At 40.6% G+C, this 21859-nt stretch overlaps 1 protein-coding gene across 1 annotated transcript; it reads left to right on the top strand.

Annotated features, from left to right (window-relative positions):
- The first annotated feature begins 2095 nt into the window (after positions 1-2095).
- On the top strand, positions 2096-15676 carry LOC125043203 (L-2-hydroxyglutarate dehydrogenase, mitochondrial-like). The gene is made up of 9 exons (XM_047639202.1): positions 2096-2246; positions 3523-3647; positions 7559-7684; positions 7810-7967; positions 9657-9857; positions 10958-11119; positions 11317-11426; positions 14011-14137; positions 14852-15676. Exons 1-9 carry the CDS (start codon positions 2134-2136, stop codon positions 15101-15103), a joined length of 1374 nt encoding a protein of 457 aa, XP_047495158.1. The 5' UTR covers positions 2096-2133; the 3' UTR covers positions 15104-15676.
- The last annotated feature ends 6183 nt before the right edge of the window (positions 15677-21859 follow it).

The raw sequence follows: 21859 nt of genomic DNA, 5'->3' as shown, positions 1-21859 counted from the left end.
GTCCAGAATCTTCTAGACCGGTGTGCGTGTCATTTACGACTGACATGGCGCTTGACAAGTTACCTGTGCCTTCACAAGCGATCCTGTGGAACGATTGACGAGTTCCGTGGCTGATCACCACTGCTGCTCCTGTCAAGACCACCTGTGCTTCAGAACAGTGACCTGTGCGAACAAGCTCCCTAGGCCGCCGACCTTAGAAGTCACCTGTGCGACCTTCTTCCCTTCTCGTCTGCAAGAACCGAGTCTCCCTGCATCCCCACTGTCGAGACTTTGCCCTCAGCTCATCCACTGCAGCAGGATCGAGGACGATCCTGATTAGGTGGCCGAGCGGTTTAATGGCCTACTCCCTCTTCATGCCCTCGTACCCCTCCCCCGGTGCCCAAGACCTTGCTGGTTATCGCCTATACCAACATTGACCTGCGTCCAGAACCGAACTTCATGAACATGCCCAAAGCGAGCCATTCCGACCCTTACCGACGAGTTTAATGGCCTTTCCCCTCGACTCCCACGGTACCCAAGACCCTACTGGTCATTGCCTGTGCCAAGTTTGACCTGCGCCCAGAAAGTAACGACAACAGTGAAGTGCCCCCAGAGCAAGCGATTCCGAACCTTATTGTTAAATACCTTATAACTACAAGTGCACTATTATCTTGATTATACTCAAAATGTTTGTTAAAAATTCCTTATTCTCAATCACTATGTTTGTAATCATTATTGTTATTGATATTGTAGTTATCGAATGTTCATGATTTAATTGTTTAGTCATATCCAGTGTCCCTGACCCAACATGTGACCACAGGACCCCTACACTGCCATAAAGCAGAAACTCTGTACTGACATTTCCCACCAAATCTATGTTGCCATATTCTTATGTTAAACGAATATTTTGTGAACGCCTCAAAATCTTAGAGAGCCGAAATCAGTCTGCCCTCAGCATCGGCTCGGGCAACACCTCAAGCTCTCGCTAAGACCGCTTCGTCTCGCGGGCGTGGCAAGAGGCCTCGCTCCTCCATGGGCGTCTCTGCCACGCCTGTCCTCTGTACACCACCTACCATATTCCCGTGCAAATAAAAGCTTTGAAGCAGCAACAACTTTCACTTCACTTCAAGAGTACCACACAAACGAGTGAGAGAGGATAAAGACCACCACAGTACAGTTCATGACACTGGTGGAATAACGCTGGGAAGATACTGCACCACAGTGTCATTACAGAGAGAGAGAGAGAGAGGGAGAGAGAGGAAGAGAGAGAGAGAGAGAGAGAGAGAGAGAGAAAGAGAGAGAGAGAGAGAGAGAGAGAGAGAGAGAGAGAGAGAGAGAGAGAGAGAGAGAGAGAGAGAGAGAGAGAAAGAGAAAGAAAGAGAGGACGAGGAAGGGAGAAAGAAGATACTTAAACTATATATGTAAGGAAGGGTGATGCGTGGGAAAATTAAACCCGACATTGAAATATTCCATCACTATTGATAGCGTCCAATTCGAAAACATGATGATAAAAGTTTATTCTCGAATATAACTTCTGAGTATATTTTGCGTGTTCGGGGTGATGCTCAGAATTAAATTGTATGATCTTTGAGGATATGATGAACATGTACACTGAACGTAACCCGCAGTTTTAGACATGCAGCCTTGTACAGCCTGCTCTCTCTTAGAAACTTAACCATAAATTTAGCTACAAGTCAGCCATGACCTAATTGTGTGTAAAATGAATTTATCTAAAGCGGAAATTTGTGCTTTTGTTTTATGGATATTTTAGCCTTTTTGTCAATTTATGGTCAATATGCAACGTTTCTCTGACAAATGGATCCGCGTTAACACATACATTTCTTTTTAAATGATGAGAAACGGATATTAATATGTGCCTAATAAATATTTCCATCAACGTGTAAAAACAGTTATAATCTTACGTCTGGCACAACAGTTTTCAAAAAGTGAACACACACAAGTCAAGAAGCCCGAATACAAACATTAGTACCATCACATACACATATATCCACTTGCGTATTCGCACAGAAATCACAAGACCTGTAATACAGTAGCTTAATGGAATACAATAGAGCAAAAACAGTACGACAGTTTCATCGCGTTGCCGGGCAGCGATGGAGCGAAAATCAGCTGATCTTTCCATTACAGTCCGACATGTTCGCGCGAAAGCTTGCTCGTGCGTCCTCCCAATTCTTGCCTCTTTTCCAATCCTCTCCGAAGGCATCACGGACTCTAACCCAGTGTAGATATGTGTCCTCCCAACAAAGGTATATATTTGTGGTTGCTTTGAGGGGCTGTCATATGCGTATGCTATTAGGGGGAGACGTATAGATTAGTGAGTTACGGATTTTTTCTCTGAAAGGGAAAGGTATTCGTTACGTAAATTTATTATTATCATTATCGCCATCATTAGTAGTAGTAGTATCATTTGGCGTGAACCCAAATTCAGCTGTCATGTGGCTGTCAATGAGAAAATGTTGGAAGTAATTTCCTTTATGAAGGTAATATTGAGTGATCGTAACTGCTGCCTTTACATCGATTTATTGAAGCAAATATATAAATGCAGTGTCATACAACTATAGTATGTAGTCAAAATAGTGGAACTTCAAAGTAATTATGAGCAGAACCTTTCGTGTGGCAGTTTTGTGACACTCCCTGCGAGTGCTGCTTTTGCGTTGTGTAATTCGGCAACTGTAAATTGCACAGTCGCCGGTCATGACATATTCAGGATTTTAAAAATGAAAGTGTTCTTAATAGCACATGAAACCTGAACTAATGAGATCCCAACACTGTAACCTTCACAGTGTACTAACGTCCCATGGTCTGTATATATTTGACGTAAAATCCATGCTATTGAGCTCTTTCAAAAGTCTACGGACGCACAACGCGCAAATACACAAATGTTACGTAACGAAAAATAGCACCTGTTTCGTTGTGAGCAAGCATGTGAAAAGTCAAAATATTACGTAACACAAGTGGAAGATGCTACTGTGTCTAAGTGCCAGTAGCAAACAGCAGAACGTTTAGGGAACTTTCGGTTTCATATTTGGTAGGCACTGTACATAATCATGATAGAAAGGGCGAGGTAGTTACCAACAAGATGTATTTTACTTGTAAGTACGGAATTACGGTTAACTGCTATGTGAGTGAAGTTTGGGGAGGAATTAAACCTTCTTATTTCTGATATTGTTTGGGATGGATTTAGCACTTTTTGCCAATGAACAGGCAGGGACTGCCATTAGTCTACATTTAGTCTACATTTTCCCTTTGGAGTTTAGTTAAGATGGAATGATACTGAAGGATTTTCACATGAAAGAAACTTTGCAAGCAGATACTTAGGCTCATTTCCAACTAAGGTGTCCTTGCCAAGTGATCTATGATGCAACAGGGTAGCCTCCTAGTGGCATATTTTCTTGTAGTACTATTAAGATTTGTGATGATAAACAATGATGATCCATTCCTGTAAATTTTCCATTGAAGTATGTTGTTAATCTATAATTGTGTTCTTGCATTTATTTTCCTAATCATTGCCCTTTATTTCAGCTATGAGCCTGAGTATGACATTGTGGTGGTTGGGGGAGGCATTGTGGGCATGGCAACTGCCAGGGAACTCATCCTGAGACACCCAGAACTCAAACTGTGTGTTGTTGAGAAGGAGGACAGATTAGGTAAGTATAAATTATCACGATCAAACTTTTATATCTCTTGAAAGGCCTAAAGTAATAGAATTACAAGATGCCACTATGGCTCAGGGGCTTAATGCTTGATTTCTAGTGTAAAGTAGTATGATTAAATTCCAGTTGATGTCAGGAAGGACAGTCAGTTGAGCAATGATGGCATTACCAAATTCTGCAAAGGCACTGACAAGAAAACAGAAAGTTGTGGTGAAGGATGTTATTTTATTTTTTTCTTGCATTGGTTCTATGTTTTGGGGAGTAAATTGACAAAATGAATGAAAGGGGTCAGTTACAGTATTGAGTTGAATTAGGCTTTGGAAAATCCACTATTTATGACTGGTAGATGTGAAAGAAAGAATTTGAAAATCTGTATGGCCTTTTTTTTCTTTTCTTTACTTTACTTTATTTATTTACTTATTTTGTTTTACTTACTACAGGTTATTTTATCTACCATCAGTGGTGTTTCCATACAGCTGTGCAAGGAAATCTTGCAAATATATATATATATATAGTTATTCATTGGGCTCTTATCGTTTGATTACAGCTAAATTGAATGGAAGATCTAAACCTGTCCTTAAGGACTTATATAAATTGAATATAAATTGAATTTGATATTAATTAAGCTGAAGAATGCCTTATGATAAACCTTTTTTATGTTCATAGATGTTTCAGAGAGGATGCTTTATACTTAAACAAAAACAGGAAGTTTATAATAAGATATATAAGGGGTAGAGGCAGACCTATAACAAAGCTTAAGAAGGAACAACCTTTCTTGCATTTGTGAAACAGATATAGGCTTAAAGGAAAGAAAACTTTGGAAGGAAGAATTCAGGCATATCAAATTATTTAGCAAGAAACAAGAAGGGCAATATAAGAGCCAGGAGTAGGTATGGATTCATGTTTTATCATCTGGTATAGCACTGTAAAGTAATGCACCTAATTCTGCTACAAAGTGAACAAGAGAACAGGTAATGAATGGGTTGATCATCTTCATCATTGGGAAGTAACACAGACAGGGGCACATTGCAGCATCCACCCTTTGTTTCCACTTAATAGGGTCTCTTATGGGGAGCTGCTAAGCAAGGCCTAGGCCCATCTCTAGCTCTTCATAGTGGGTCTGATGGATCTGCCCAAACCACAACTTCCTAGGTTTTTCTACAAGCCCCCTCCGCCCAAGGCTGTCTCGCATAGAGACAACCTGTTGGACAGGATAATCCTGAGGGAAGTGAGCCAGGTACCCATATGGACCCAGACTGTGCCACTTTCATGATGTAACTGTTGGTTGGACTCATAGTCCTGCCAACTGTACCCTATGATCTGGTACTAGGACCTGTTATAAAAGGCTTCAAGACTAGACTCCTAGTACTGGATAGCATCCAGGTTTCCCAACTGTAGAGTAAAACTAGCAGTATCAGGGCCTTGAAGATGCATAACTTGATCCTTCTGCACAGGTACTGGCATCTCTAAATCTTGTCAAGAGAGTTCTTGACCCCTGTTGGCAGTCCAGTCCATCAACTGAGTTCCAGGTCTGACAACCTAGAGTCATGAAATACATTACCAAGGTATGTAAAACTCTCTGGGACTTCAATATACTTGCCACAAGAATGTATTGACTGAAGAGATTGTCCCCCAAAGTCCTGGATCCAGAGGGTCTCCAGACTCTCAAATAGAATAGCAACATCATCAGCAAAGTCAAGATTGGTATCTTAGTATTGCCCAATGTTGATAGTAGCTCCACCCAGTATCCAGTCCACACAAGTGTTAAAAAGTGTTGGTGCAAGAATACTCCTAAGTTAAGAAGGAAGAAGATACCCAGGCCCCCAGCACACTTCACAGCACTTTCAGTACCAGTATATTGGCTTGCTAACAACCAATTATTCTTGTTAGAATTCCCCTTAGTCTCAGGATCTCCAAGAGTGATTTATGATGGTCTGTCTTGAACACAGTTTTGAGGTTGATGCAGTCTGTAAGCAGACGACTGAACTCACCACAGACTCAAAGTGCCAGGATACAGTCTATTGTGGAGTTACCAGGAGTGAATCCAGACTGAGCTGGTCTCTAATGCCTCAGTAGGTGTCTGATACATCTCAGAAGGATGTGAGTGAAAGCCTTGCCTTGGTATATTTAGCAGTGTAATGCCTCTTAGATTGCTCCAGCCCCATCGATCTCCTTTCCCTATCTAGGGAGGGATAACCAAATCTCTCATCAGGTCTGGGGGAATGGTATTAGACTGCCAGATGGCAGCCAGGAAAACATGCAAACCCCATGCCATGGGTTCACCACCAGTCCTTAGTAAATATCTGCTGCTTTACCATCCCTCAGCCTGGAGATCCCCTCCCTAACTTCAGTTAGGAAAGGTGTTTTCTTTCTAATGGGTGGGTCCAGCACAGGGAATGCAACACTGATGGATCAACTTGGTACAACTGTTCAAAGTACTCAGCCCAATGATTATCCAACTACCAGCTAAGCAGATTGCAGTTGTCTATGAGGAAGGCTTGGTAGGCATACACTGGGCACACTTCCCCTGGAGGGGGATTTTTGAAGTGGACCCGGAGAGAAGTTAATCTATGGTCAATACCACAGAACTCAGCACTCCAATAAACCCTGTACTTCTGGAGGATTCTCCATCAATTGCTATGTGGATGTGGTTGATCTTGGCCCCATTTCCCACATCCAATAAAACCTGTACTTCTGGAGGATTCTCCATCAATTGCTATGTGGATGTGGTTGATCTTGGCCCCATTTCCCACATCACTATACCATGTCTAATATTGTGGGTCAGAGTGCTAGTACCAGGAGCCAGAAGTCATCAATCTCTGGGACCTTGTAAAGAGTCTCATTGACCAGAGTAACCTCTACTAACGAGGAATAAAATTTGCTGGAGATGGATATAGTGACCTGCGAGAGATGGGTCAAGACCATTGTTGTGGCCCAACCATTAATAAGTGTAGCCACAAGCTACAAGCTTTGTCTGCAGGGGAGAGACACAGATTGCACTTCCTTCCAGTGAGGTGCAGAAATTCAAAGTATTTCCAAAAGTCAAGTGAAAAGGTACACTTTGTGGAAATAAGGCAGTGGAAAGGTTAGACAACACACAAGGAAAAGATGATCAGTCAGAGAAAGTATAAGGGGAAAATCATTGACCCTGAAATTTGTTTCTTGTTCTTAACTTTTTACGTAGTATAAAACTTTTAGTGCTCTTTTCCTTATTAGTATTACTTATAGAAATCATGTTTCTTTTGATACTCAAGTATTTAATGTTACTGCAAAATTATCATCGAAAGATAACGATATGTGAAGGTGGATAAATTTCAGTAAGAGACAGTGTTAAAAAAAAATATTGTTGCTAATAATTTTGCTTTAAGAAGGAGCAAGCATATTTTGATATTACAGTTTGTCATTATTTTATACCTGTCATGTTTTCATTGTTTGTTTGTTTGTTTGTTTATATTCCAAGTTTTTTGTTATATTTTAACAACATTTATTTCAAATGACATTTGAACACAAATTAAATCTGACTTATCTTGGTAAAATATGATATAGCTTCTAAGACTGTCAGAATTTGTTTCTTGTCTGTCATTCTCTTTCAAAATAGTTTTTGGCCTTTACATTTTCATCATACTAGAACTCCAGACTCCATGTTTTGTCATATATAAACTTTGTGCAGGTTTGGGAAGATTATTATCATGAAAATTCTTTGAAGTTGCTAGTGTTTGCTTTGCCTTATATTTGTAAACAGTATTCCCAATACAGGCCACTATTGCTAATATAGGAATAGCTGATATATACCATACCATTCAGATGAACCAAGATACCATTACAGAACCACAATACAAGTACCTTTTCTGGTGTGTGTACTAAAGAAATCACATGAGTAGGTTACCAAAATTATTATGTTCCAGCTGCACATCAGAGTGGACACAACAGTGGTGTGATACATGCAGGAATCTATTACAAGCCTGGGTCTCTGAAAGCCAAGCTGTGTGTTGAGGGCCTTCATCTGGCCTACAGGTACTTAGATGAAGAAGGTGAGATATCTGTACTTGTGAATGTTGCCATAAAAGCAACAGATGATGAAATACTGTTCATGTGAAGTAAGCCAGATCAAATGAGCAAGAATTATAATTTCTGATTTTTCTTCTTCTTTATTTAGGTATCCCATACAAGAAATGTGGTAAACTAATTGTGGCTGTGAATAATGATGAAGTTGGACGGTTAAATGACTTGTATGACAGAGCCTTGAAGAACAATGTGCCAGATGTACAGCTTGTAGATGGCGATCAGATTAAGAAGTATGAGCCATACTGCAAGGTTTGTGCAGACTCACATAGCTATTAATACTGTCTGAGTTTATGGCTGATTGATGAAACAGTCTGAGAACTTTAGTTATTACTGTTGCTTTCTTTCATGATTTTCATAGATGATTTTTATTAGAACCATTGGCCTACTGTAGGAGTTTTAATGGACACTTCTAAGGGGGTTATTTTGCCAAGCTGCATTTTCTTACTTGAGGTTTATCAGATGTTTTTTGAGTACTTGATTACAAGTGTTGTTATTTTATGTTACTTCTACTGGCAAGACTGACTTAGCGAGTGCTTCATGGTGCAGTATGAACTAATTCAAGTTTAATCTAAAAGATGTAGTTATGTCTTCTTCAAGTCTGCATGAATATGACAACTCAAGACTGATCTTAGTAATACAGACATGCTATAGAACTGATTCTCCCTGTAATAATGTACAGTCACTAGAGATAATCCTAGGACCTCCGCATTTAGAAGAAAAATAGGACCAACTTTTGGGAAGGAAGTAGAAACCCTACCATAACTCTTTAGACACTTGAAGTAAGCAACATAATTCACAATGTTCTTGCTATATTAGGAACCAAATCAGTTGGACCCATGTGTAAGTCTGATTTCTTGCTCACCCATGTATATATTTCTTGTGTAATTCAAGCTACTTAGTTTTCATAGTAGATGTAAAGAATAGTGTGGCAGTAAATTTCAAGCAATATCTGTAAATACTCAGGAGATTGTTCTGAGAGACATGTAAGATGACCTTCAATTAATTACTTGTTATTGATGGCTGTTTCAAAAGCTTTATATTGAGTAGGTTATCCTCCTCAGCAATTTTCCTTGGGATTGAGATACACGTATTCATGATAACTGCACCATGTTGAATGGTGTATCTAGAAACTCCTTCTTTCACTGTTTGAGTCATAGGGGTATCTCATGTACACATAAGGACAATTTGTTTCTTCTTGGATGGAGATATACTACAGTATATCCCTGTTGACATGTAGAGGGGTGTAGTGCAGCATTAGTGAAAATGCATTGATGAGCAGAGAAAACAAAAACATGACATCTCTCCCTTGCAGGTGTTCCCTCTTGAATAGCTATTGAGGTTAAGTTTATGAGAATTTCACTAAAATTGATACATTCTTACTGTCAGCATGATTTCAGTTCCAATTTTTATTCATTTTTATTTATTTAATTTTTTTTTTAGTGACTGTACATTCCAAAGTGGTAGTCATTTGATAACTGACCTTGATATTTGCACAAAAATGTGCTAATATTTGTTTGGAGATGTCAGTGAACTATTATTTTTTTCAAAACTTATGCATGACAATTTTTAAAACATTCATATTTTTTGTTGACTGAAAGTGTCTTTAATGTAAATGTAATGCAGTTTGTTTTTCCCCCCAAAAATGAGTTTCAGGAAAATGCCATAAGTACTTATTCTTCCATGTCCTTGATTTATAGGTTAAATATTTGTGTTTTTAATTTACTTCACTCGGAGTCATTGTAAACAAATTTCATGGTAGAAATAGTCGCATACATGGAATCAGAATTTTTTTTTCTTTCCCAATTTCTTTTACCACTCATATTCATGAACAAGAAGAAAATTAATTAATAATTTGCACATTTTCTCTGGTGTGAAAAAAGACAAAATGTAATGTTAGAAGTTGCCAATGATTTTCATTGTATTTTAATTGATCCACAGGGTGTGAAGGCAATCTGGTCCCCACATACAGGCATTGTGGACTGGGGTTTAGTTACTGAGCACTATGGCAAGAATTTCCGAGATCATGGGGGAGATATCTTCCTTGACTTTAAGGTGACGGATTTCCAGCTGACAGACAAGAGCCAGAAGGATAGCACCAAGCCTAGTCAGCATCCTGTCAGAGTCATTAGCAATGACAAGGTGAATTATTAGTATTTTAATATTTTTGTAATTTGCTTCATCAGATTAGTTGCTTTTCTCTTGTAACATTGATATACAGAAATTATAGTTTTGATGTGCATGGTAGATACTAAGATTTTATATTCTCTTTTAGAGGTACAAGAAGACAATAAAAATATTGCTGCATGGAATGGATAGTTATGAAGAGGAGTGGAACATGGTTGATATATAGACTAAGCAGACTGATTGTATAAGAGCAAGGCTTAGATGTAAATGGAGACAGATTTTAGTTTAATTAATAATCTTCAAATTTCTAAAAGAATACACACAATTGATAGACTCTTTTACTTACCTAATGAGATTAATAATACTATTGAAAGTGATGCTGGTAAATACTTTTGATATTGGGGAAATATTACCAGTGCTATGTATTCTGTACATGTAGACGCTAAAAGTGGCATACCTTAGGAGCCGTTCTGTCTCCAATTTTGTCCCTTGATACATAATTTTTTTTTAATTAATTCTGCATCAAGTCTTTCACTATAGCCAAGTCTGCCTCTAAGCTAGAAATTCTGTTTAGGTGTTGTAAGTATATTTCTACTGAACAACTACTGCAGTGCTACAAAGGTCTCATTCATCTAAGCACGGAGTACTGCTCCTATGTATGGGGCTGTTCACATGGCATAAATTTTCATGACAGGATTCAGTGTAAAGCAGTCTGCCATATTGAATTACCGTTTACCTTCTTATCTTGAACCTCATTCTCTTAGATGCCATAGGTAACTTCTGTATCCCTTTTCTACAGATATTATTTTGGCCATTGGTCCTAAGAATTGACTAGTTGTGCGCCACCTCCACTCCCATGGCTACAGAATACTTGGCAAGCAGTTTCATGCCATCAACATTGTGTGAAAATTAACAACTCACAGATAGGCTTTTATGATGGCTCCTTTTTTTCTTTTACTCCCAGACTCTGGAACTCTTAGCACAGACTCTGTTACTTCCCCCCCCACCCACCCACCAAGAAAAGGGGGGGGGGGGAGATGTAATGGCTTCATTCTCAAATGTGTAAACTGTTCAGCTTTGAATTTAAATTCATACATTCTTTCTGTATTCTACAGGCTATCCGATGCAGGTATGTTTTGACCTGTGGTGGGCTTCAGTCAGATAAACTTGCTAAATTGTCTGGCTGTTCAGGAGATCCACACATTGTCCCTTTCCGAGGAGAGTACCTCCTACTGAACAAGGAGAAGGCTCACATGGTGCGAGGAAACATTTATCCAGTAAGTATTGGACTAGATATTAAGTTATAGTGAGGAGGCAAAACAGATGGTACAAACAATAATATTTTTAGGACTAAAGTAGGTACAATTGAATATAACAAAAGAATCCTATTTTATTGCCCTCAAAATGTGTGTGTGTGTGCATACACATGTATACATTCATACATACCATACACAATAAAACCTCTTTCCTTCAGGTGCCAGATCCACGCTTCCCATTTCTAGGTGTTCACTTTACTCCACGAATGGATGGTGAAATCTGGCTTGGTCCAAATGCAATTCTTGCATGGAAGAGAGAAGGATATCGGTGAGTCTTAAACAGAAGATTCTTTTAGCCTCCTTATCAGTATTGTGTTTTGATGTACATGTATATTTTAACCAGTTGCCTCTTAGTGACATAGCATCCATGTCATAAATAAATTGGGCGGCACTAAGAGATGACATGCCAGGCACATGCATTTACTGCCAAGTGCAAACATAACTCAGCCTCCATAACTCATGGCCTATGGCCTATATGAGCTAATGAAAATGATATTTTATGGAGTTTGGCTTGATGTCACGTACTCTCGTGCCCAGTGTCAGTCCGTTGCCAGAAATCACCAGAGGTTATCACACTCAGGGACTTCTGTTCACCCGGCTGTGATGATTTAATGATAAAGGTGGTTGAATAATATGCCTTGACACAGTTCATGTGACTCACCACGCAGTAAGCAGTGCGCAGTTGCAGGTGCCCCAAAATGAATGTCAGAGAAAGGCCAAAATTTCCCAGAGGGATGAGATAAGAGAAAACACCAGCAGCATAGTAAATTCACAAATGTACATGTGTGTATTCTCTTTTATAATGGAGAGAATGGATATTTAAGGTTCTTGGTAATTTGTTTTTGATCCAATATTATGGCAGTATATCAGGATAAGTTCTGCAGCATCATGTGATATCATGAAACTTGCATGCCAACCAATGTTTTGCACTCCCAACTATGATCTATTTGTTACCAAATCAACCTTACTTTTCTTTGGTTTTAAATGCATCATTGATTATTTGTTTTGTCTTAGGTATATGATAATTGTTGATGGATGATTAACCATAATTCAAAGGCACCTGTCAGTTTCCCTGTCCCTGGTTGGGTAGATGTCTCTTGATTTTGTTCATTATGCATTATAAAATACATGAAGATGAGTCTTTTGACAATGAGATTACATTCTTGGCAAATAGTGGCAGTTCCCCATATTGCTCACCCCACAAAAGTTTATAGATGCATGTATTTTTATCATTTGTTCATTGTTTATGAAGCATCAATTGAAGTTTGTGTGATCAGCAGTTGACAAAAATAGAAAAGAAAAAATAGTTGAAGCTAGAAAATAAAGATTGTACCACTCCTTACAAGGCATAAAGGTGACAGGCATGGTTATGACAGATAAATAGTTTATTTAATGCAAACTGTAGGTAAAGAAGGGTTTAAAGTTGACTTTTGGAGGTTCCAGGCTTACACAATCAAATAAATCGGACCAACCAGACCCCAATTAGGGACTGAGAAAATGTTTCATCCTGAAAACATGCTAACCAAGCTCTATGTACCACTAGTTTGAGCATGATGTATTTTACTCAGCTTGAATGCTGAGATCCTGACATCAGCTTCTCAGAGGTGAAGAATGATGTTGAAAATAGCAAATTCAATTTAGAAGTCGTAAACATTTAACCCAATGCCGACGGGCATGATGTGTACGTATGTGTTATGCCCACTGTGAGTTACTTGTTTGATTGTTTTTATACATAGATGGCTACACTTGTACTAAGTCACCAATGAGCCAGTTATAAGTACTGCCTGTCTTGCCCATTTACCCATTTCTTTGATTTATGAAAATATTTTACGTAATCTTATTTTGCTGTTACTAATGTTTATAACATAGTAATTATAATGTTTAAAATAAAAATAACACCATCGATATTCATAGCACTAGTAAAAAATATTTTTTTCCCACCAATTCAAATCAGGTAAGGTCATAAGGTCTACTAATTGACTCCTTTGTGGCTAAGCACTAGCAGAGCCATCTATGTGCAGAGACATTTATAAAAGAATATAGAAAATTAACACAGCAGTTTCCCCATTTTTTATTTATATTCCCCGATGGCATTGGGTTAACAAGACCTGTCTGTAACAAGAAGCCATAAGGTAGCTGATCTTTTTTTCTTTTTCTTTTTTTTACCTTATTCATCCCCTCTCTTTCTTTCTTTCTTTCTTTAATAATGATAATAATTATAATAATTAGTGGTAGGAAGATATGTCTATTCCCTAATAATTTAACCAATCTGTTGCTCCAGTTGTAGTGCTTCAAGCAGCAAAGTATGGCAGGCATTTCATATTTCAGGAGCCAATCTCTGCTCATTGTTTCAGAGCATGGTTACTTGTTTTTTCTTTTAACCCCTACAATCCTGATGACGTGACTATCACGCCATCATGAAAAAAAATTGGCTTGAGGGCAGGATTATTATGCCACACACCCATCAGAGCGGCTGATCATGTAAGCCTAATGCTCATATTTTGGGCCATGTGATTGCTGTGAAGCAACTGGATCCAATGGGCTAAAAGTTATTAGCTGCAGCAACAGTTTGGGCAAGTATCAAGAAATAATCACATATTTCAGGCACTTTGACAGAATGTGAGTGGGCAGAATTAATAAATCAATTCCATTCATGTGAATAGTGTATGTGCAAAGGCAATTTTTGCAGGCCATATGCAAATCCTAGCTGAACATGTATGGTACCTTTTAGAACTATAGTCAGGAATGTAGGATGGCCTAGTAGAGGTTAGTGGACAAGAAGAGTTGTCAGTTGTTAAATGTTTATTATGTTTCAACCATTCGTATATCTAGTATTGTTTGCTGTTTCCTAGGTGGCTAGACATCGACATCCGTGAGCTGTGGGATACTATCACATACAGAGGTTTCCAGAAATTGGCTATACAGTACATTGGCTTTGGTATGATGGAGATGTTACGCTCCGCCTTTCCTAGATTGCAGGTGAGTTTTCTTCTCTATAGGCCCTATCACACTTGTACATTTTCCATCAATCTTTCCATTTCTGCGTGACTTTGAGGCTCTCCGTCAGACAAGTTTCCATTTTGAGCTTGTGGTATGGATGATTTATACAACTAGAATTTTTTTTTTTATTGATAAATTAAATAGAATCAGTTATTGTAAACATAAGTTAATATTCTAGAATAATTTTGCTTACAATATACATAATTATATTTCTTTAAAATTATGAATTGAGAATGCTCATGTGATTACTAGAATTTTACTTGGATGCCATCATGTTTGTTTACTTGGGCACTGTGTTTGCTGCCTTGGTAGTATGATAGGATCAGTCCATTTACACATAGAAATTTCTCACGGAAATGCAGAAATTGGTGGTAAAAATGCTAGTGTGATACGGCTTTAGGTTGGCAAGTAAAGTTACAGTGACTTTAATAGTATTGTAGTTTTATTTCTTTAGTGTAGTTTAATATGTTATTGAAATTTGGTTTATGCTTACAGAAACACAATATTTTATTTGTCCTTTTTATGTTAGATAATCATACACATAAGGTGAAATTGTAATCCCTTAAACAGATTTATAGATCTCTGCCTTTATATGGATGGGTGCTGAATTTACAAGCATCGATAACTGGAAGAGAGGTTTTGATAGTTTACCTTTTGTCATTAGTATGAAAGTGACATAACAATCCTTTACAGATCAGAGCTTTGCAGAAGTTCATCCCAGAGGTAACAGCATCAGATATCATGCGGGGCCCAGCTGGAGTGCGTGCTCAGGCTATGAACATTGATGGAACCTTGGAGGATGATTTTGTATTTCAGCGTGAGACAGAATGTGAATTGGGTTCAAAAATCTTGCACTGCCGAAATGCCCCATCTCCAGGTGCAACGTCTTCCCTTTCCATTGCAAAGATGATTGCAGACAAATGTAAAGCAGAATTTTCATTGTGAGGGGTTGTGTAATACTTAACTTCTCACAAGAAGTATGGTTGAAAGTAACTGGGTAGCATTTAAAATTGTGATAAGAAACTGAAGTTATGTACTTGTTATGAATTAAAGAGTATACTGGTGTTAGAATCCATAGTACCAATGTACCTCACTGAAAGGTGACTAATATATAGTTTGTTTTATATAATTTATAGAATATATATATGTACAAATAGAACACTAGTATGAATCGCCCTATAAGGCCTGTAAATTTTGCCCAAACTTTTTAGAAAAGTTTGTTTTTAATATTAAATATAGGCAGCATTGATATTGGTGAATTATGTTCTAAATTTGCCTATGGAATATTTAATTATTTATAATTCTTGTCTCTATTTGTATTGATTCCAACTGTTACTATTCAACTTATTTGGGCACAAAGTAATAGAAGTAACCCCAGTGTGTTTCTGTGCATCTTATTTAATATATTAAAGTATTTTGTTAAGATGTCATCAAACCCCATATACCTTGAATGTAAATATTTTTTATCAGATAAATGCATATGACTGAAAAAAGGATTAATTAAATGGGTTAAAATTGTGTTTTTATTAGGTATCCTTTGTTTGTGACATAAACTGATTGCAGATGATGAAGAAAGCTTTAAATGGTGGAGAATAAAATTGTGTGAGAAGCAGTGAGAGTTGATGATAGTATGCCAGGGTCGTGGTCATCACTATATGTGGATGATTTAACCATCTTTGCCTCTGGCCCTCCAATCCCTTGCCCATTGTTGTTGTGTGTGTGGGCGGGGGGGGGGGGGGGTAGGAGACAACTGAGACCCAGTGCTGGGGATCTCCCTTGCCTTGGGCCTCTGCCCTTGACTCAAATAATTTTGTTTAGGCTTTTTCCGTCCCCCTTTTTGTTTCTAACTTTTTTTTCAACCCCTTCTTTTATCCATGCCTATGGTGTGAGGGCTGTGTTGCAAGAATGAAGGGCTGACTTTGTGCCAGGGGGGAACCATGGGCACGGTATTCCTCTGTTTAGTTGCTTAGCCCTTACCCCTGAAGGCCTAGAGCTAAGCAAAGCCTTTACCCCGTCCCTCTCCGGGTCAAATTCTTTCGCCATTCTAAATCCAGACACCCCAGTCTCCACCACGATTCCAGACACACTATTTCCCCGGTTCCTCCTCGCCCAACTCACCGCACAAGACAAGTTAAACGCTCCATCCCATCTTCTTCTCTTTACTTCCATTCCCTCTACATTTAAAGTATCCCTACTCCCTCCTGGATGCTCACATGAATTCCTTTTGTCACAAGTGTCCTTCCTGAGACCCTTCCTCTCCTAATGAATCTCCTGACACTACACCTTCTCTTGATCCCCTACCTCATTCCCGGTACTCCTCCTCCTACCTCTGCCCTATTACCCATTGATTTCTTCATAATGGTTCTTTTGCAATGGAATATTTGGGGTTTCCGTTCTCACAGACCCGACCTTCGTCACCTCATATCTTCCTCTGTCTCCAGGAAACCTTTCTAGCACATCCTCCAGCACCAATTCCCTTTTTCCAGTTTGTATCATCCCCTCATTCTCTCCCTGTTTCCTTGCCCATCATAAAACACCAAGATAATTATGATTTAACCAGTCTGTTGGCTCAAGAAGTTAGTGCTTCAAGCAGCCAAGTATGGGAATATGTAATTCTTTTTCAGGAGGCAGTCTCTGCCCAGTGTTTCCGAGATGGCTTCTTTTTTTTTAACCCTTCATGAAAAGAAATGGCTTGAGGGCCAGGTGACATGAACTTGCCATCATTGAAAAACCTGGCTGTGGGCCATTGTGATACGAACTTACTGTAATGAACATTTTGGTTGAGGGCCAGGGTGACAGGAGAGACTCACCACAAGTGCACATCATGGAAGGTGATTAGACTCATTAGGCGTTTAGAATGGGACTTTTGCATTATTTCTATCGAGTGTGGAATATAGTCATGACTGGAAGAGCGCCGGCTCCAGGGAGGAGCCCCCCCCCCCCCCCTCCAATCCCTTGCCTGTTGTTGTCGTGGGGGGGGCTTATGAGGCGGAGACTGGGACCCAATGCTGGGGAACTCCCCAACCTTGGGACTCAGCCCTCGACTCAACAAATTTTGCATGGTCTTTTTTTTCCTCCCCTACTTTTTCATTTCTGTCCCTTCACCAATCCCTTCTACTATCCACTTCCTAAGGTGTAAGAGCTGTGCTGAAAGGCTGACTTTGTGCCAGTCCTGAACGGCCTGAGGGAGCCATAGGCACGGTATTCCCCAGCTTTAGTTGTCTAGCCCATACCCCTCAAGGGGACCCTGAGGGGTGGACCGTTTCTCTCCCCAACATACTCCAGGCTTACCATGGCCAACAATGAAGATTTTATACCACTATTAGGGGCAATGAGGCTTGCCCCTTCATCAAATAGCCCCACCAATTCAAACTCTCCCGATTCCCAGACCCCGGGCTCTTCTTTGACCACGGCTCCGAACACTACAACTAATACCCCATCCTCAATGCCAATAGTACAGTATCCACCCCAATCAACACTCAATCCCCAGGAGACATTTCTACTCTCCCAACATGCTCAACTTCAACACCTCTACCCCCACAACCTTCTTTATCAACTACCCCATCCTCCCTTATTACTACCTTACAACCTTATTGTCCACCTCCCCATATCACTACCTCCCTCAACACTACACCCTCTTCCACACGCCCCCGTCCTTCTACTACCCCCCACCTCTACAAGAATCCTAAATACTCTATTTAGCCCAGCCAAGTGGGACCGATTTTACGTGATCTCTCCCACAGCTCCTTACTTTGATAACACCCTTCTCTTCCAGCAATGTCTCCAAAAACCAGTAGGCAGTCTCTTTCCGTAGCCGACCCGACCCTTCCCGTCTCGTCACAGTAACATCTGAAAACCAAGCTATAGCATTATCAAATCTAACTGATCTATGTGGTAATCCCATCCCTGCAGAACCCCATCCAACCCTCAATACTTGCACCGGAACTGTTTCTATCTTCCCAGCAAATTGCCCTGTCTATATAAAAAAAATTGTCAGATTGTGGAGAAGACTTACTCGCATGTCTCACGGACTATGATGATGCGGTATCAGTACAATGCTACTCCATTCCTCCCAGAGGTCATCGTAAGAAACCCACTAACATTGCCAAAATTACTTTCCGTACACATGACTTACCCTTTAATGTATACATCGGTGGAGAATCCCTCCCTGTCCGACCATGTTTTCTCCGTCAGTGCCAAAATTGTTGGCGTTTAGAACATCCTCCCCCCCCCCCCCCAATCCTTTGCCCATTGTTGTCGTGGGGGTGCTTAGGAGACGAAGACTGAGACCCAATGATGGGGAACTCCTCAACCTTGGGATTCAGCCATCGACTCAACTAATTTTGCATTGTCTTTTTTCCCACTCATACTTTTCGTTTCAGTTTCTTAACCAATTCCTTCTACTATCCACCTCCTAAGGTGTGAGAGCCGTGCTGAAAGGATGAAAGGCTGACTTTGTCAGTCCTGAACGGCCTGAGGGAACCATGGGCACGGTATTCCCCTGCCATACCTGGCCCTTACCCCTCAAGGGGACCCTGAGGGGTGGACTATTTTTTCCCCAACATACTCCAGGCTTATCATGGCCAATAATGAAGACATAACCCCACTTTTAGGGGCAATGAGGCTTGCCCCTTCATCACATAGCCCCAATCCCGGCTCTCCTTTGACCACGGCTCCGAACACTGCAACAAATACCCCCTCATCAATGCCTACTAGTACAGTATCAACCCTAATCAACAACCAACCCCCAATAGACATTTCTACTCTCCCAACATGCTCAACTTCAACACCTCTACCCCCACAACCTTCTTTATCAACCACCCCATCTCCCCTTATTACTACCTTACAACCTTATTGCCCACCTCCCCATAACACTACCCCCCTCAACACTACTCCCTCCTCCACACTACTCCCTCCTCCACACTACTCCCTCCTCCACACTACTCCCTCCTCCACACTACTCCCTCCTCCACACTACTCCCTCCTCCACACTACTCCCTCCTCCACACTACTCCCTCCTCCACACTACTCCCTCCTCCACACTACTCCCTCCTCCACACTACTCCCTCCTCCACACTACTCCCTCCTCCACACGTCCCCGCACTTCTACTACCCCCACCTCTACAAGAATCCTAAATCCTCTATTTAGCCCAGCCAAATGGGACCGATTTTTCGTGATCCCTCCCACAGCTCCCTACTCTCAAAACACCCTCCTCTTCCAGCAATGCCTCCAATAACAAGTAGGCAAAGTCTCTTTCCGCAGCAGACCCCCCCCCCCCCCCAATCCCTTGCCCGTTGTTGTCGTGGGGGGGCTTAGGAGGCGGAGACTGGGACCCAATGCTGGGGAACTCCCCAACCTTGGGACTCAGCCCTCGACTCAACAAATTTTGCATGGCATTTCCCCCCCCCCCCCCTCCTACTTTTTCCTTTCTGTCCCTTCACCAACCCCTTCTACTATCCACTTCCTAAGGTGTGAGAGCCGTGCTGAAAGGATGAAAGGCTGACTTTGTGCCAGTCCTGAACGGCCTGAGGGAGCCATGGGCACGGTATTCCCCTGCTTTAGTTGTCTAGCCCTTACCCCTCAAGTGACCCTGTGGGGTGGACCGTTTCTCTCCCCAACATACTCCAGGCTTATCATGGCCAACAATGAATAACCATTAACTATACCATTATTAGAGGCAATTGCCCCTTCATCAAATAGCCCCACCAATTCAAAATCGCCCGATTCCCTGACCCCAAGCTCTCCTTTGACCACGGCTCTGAACACTACGACTAATACCCCCTCCTCAATGCCGACTAGTACAGTATCCACCCTAATCAACACCCCAGGAGACATGTCTACTCCCAACATGCTCAACTCCCAACAACTATACCCCCACAACCTTCTTCATCAACTACCCCATCCTCCCTTATTACTACCTTACAACCTTATTGTCCACCTCCCTCAACACTACGTCCCTCAACACTACGTCCCTCAACACTACGTCCCTCAACACTACGTCCCTCAACACTACTCCCTCTTCCACATGCCCCCGTCCTTCTACTACCCCCATCTCTACAAAATTCTTAAAATCTATTTAGCCCAGCCAAATGGGACCGATTTTCGTGATCCCTCCCACAACTTCTCACACTTTCTCCTTTGACAACCTGCTTTCATTCCTCAAATGCATATACATCCTTCACTTGATCTAACCCCTATACATTACCTTACCCAACCTTAACCCATTTACTGGTCAATTCCTTTGCCCAACTTTGACAACTAATCACTAACTCAACCACCCTTCACTACCATTTACTATAGTGCTACATGACCTTAGATGTCTAGCACATTTATTTTGCTTCTAACCATCCCCCCCCCCCCTCACAAGAAAAGCTTTATCTCACAAAACTCCCCAACCAACTCAACTACAGAAACTCTTGAAAATATCCAGAACTATATAATCGAGTCCCAAACTGACACTGAAACTCCTCATCCACCTTCAAATTCTACAACTCTCGCTCCCTCCACACTCGAAGTGACTGCCGATATCCATCCTCCTCCTACTCGCTGGATCACAGTGATTTCAGTCTACTTCTCTCCTTCCCACCCCATTGACTTTGTTGCTTTTGAAAATCTAATTTCTCAACTCCAAGCACCTTTCCTCATAGTTGGTGATTTCAACTGCCGCCACACTCTTTGGGGTGATTCTATCACTAACTCCCGTGGCCGATCCCTAGAACGCTTCCTCTCCACAGCTAACCTTATTATTCTTAATTCAGATCGCCCCACACACTTTGATACACGCACACTATCTTTTTCATGCACACAATCTTTTTCATTTCTGACCTGTCTCTATGCTCCCCTTCTCTTCATTTAGATTTCCATTGGTCAGTTCTAGACCACTTTCCCTATAGTGACCACTTTCCAGTTCTCCTTTCTCTTACTTCATATGTATCACTTCCTAACTCCCCACGCTGGTGCTTTGATAGAGCCGACTGGCGTACTTTCACTTCACACACTGATATTCATATCCCTCCATCCTCCCTTTCATCCATTTCAGATATGATACAATGTTTCACAACTACAGTCCTAAGAGCTGCCCATACAACTTTTCCACGAACCTCAAGACCCTATACCTCCAAATGTGTTCCATGGTGGAATTCTGATTGCACTAAAGCGCTTCGCTTAAAACTTACAGCCCGGAACAGTTACCGCTACAAACGAGGTACCCCTCATCAATTACCAGCCCTTATCTCCTTTAAAAAAGTGTAAGTGTAGCAGCCCAATTAAGAAAGTAAAGATGAATGAAAATGTTTTAAAAGATTGTTTCAAAGTTGAATACATAGACGGGTATTGGAACGCGGTTGTTTACTTCAACGGCAGCTGTGGTCGCCTAACAGCACTAGGCCCTATTGTAGGGTTTGGAGGTAAATTACATTCTTTGTACTAGTTTATTCATCCTATTATTATAATTTTATGTTTTATAAGTTTATTAGCATTCAACGAGTTAAGTGTGTGAATTACTACAAGTTTAATAGTATATATGACCACGTGGCCACAGTTGGTACGTTCCAGATTGTTTTGTTTGCAGTTTTACGTATGAGTACGGACATGGAAGATATGGATGAACATGTAGAAATTGTATTTCATCAGTTATAGAGAATAAAGGAAGAAGCAACAAGAATTGTTTTTCTCCAGAATCCATTAAAGTATTAATTCAA

The sequence above is a fragment of the Penaeus chinensis genome, chromosome 33 (assembly GCF_019202785.1).
Source record: "Penaeus chinensis breed Huanghai No. 1 chromosome 33, ASM1920278v2, whole genome shotgun sequence".
Classification (NCBI taxonomy): Eukaryota; Metazoa; Arthropoda; class Malacostraca; order Decapoda; family Penaeidae; genus Penaeus; species Penaeus chinensis.
This window is presented reverse-complemented; position numbering and strand designations above follow the sequence as displayed.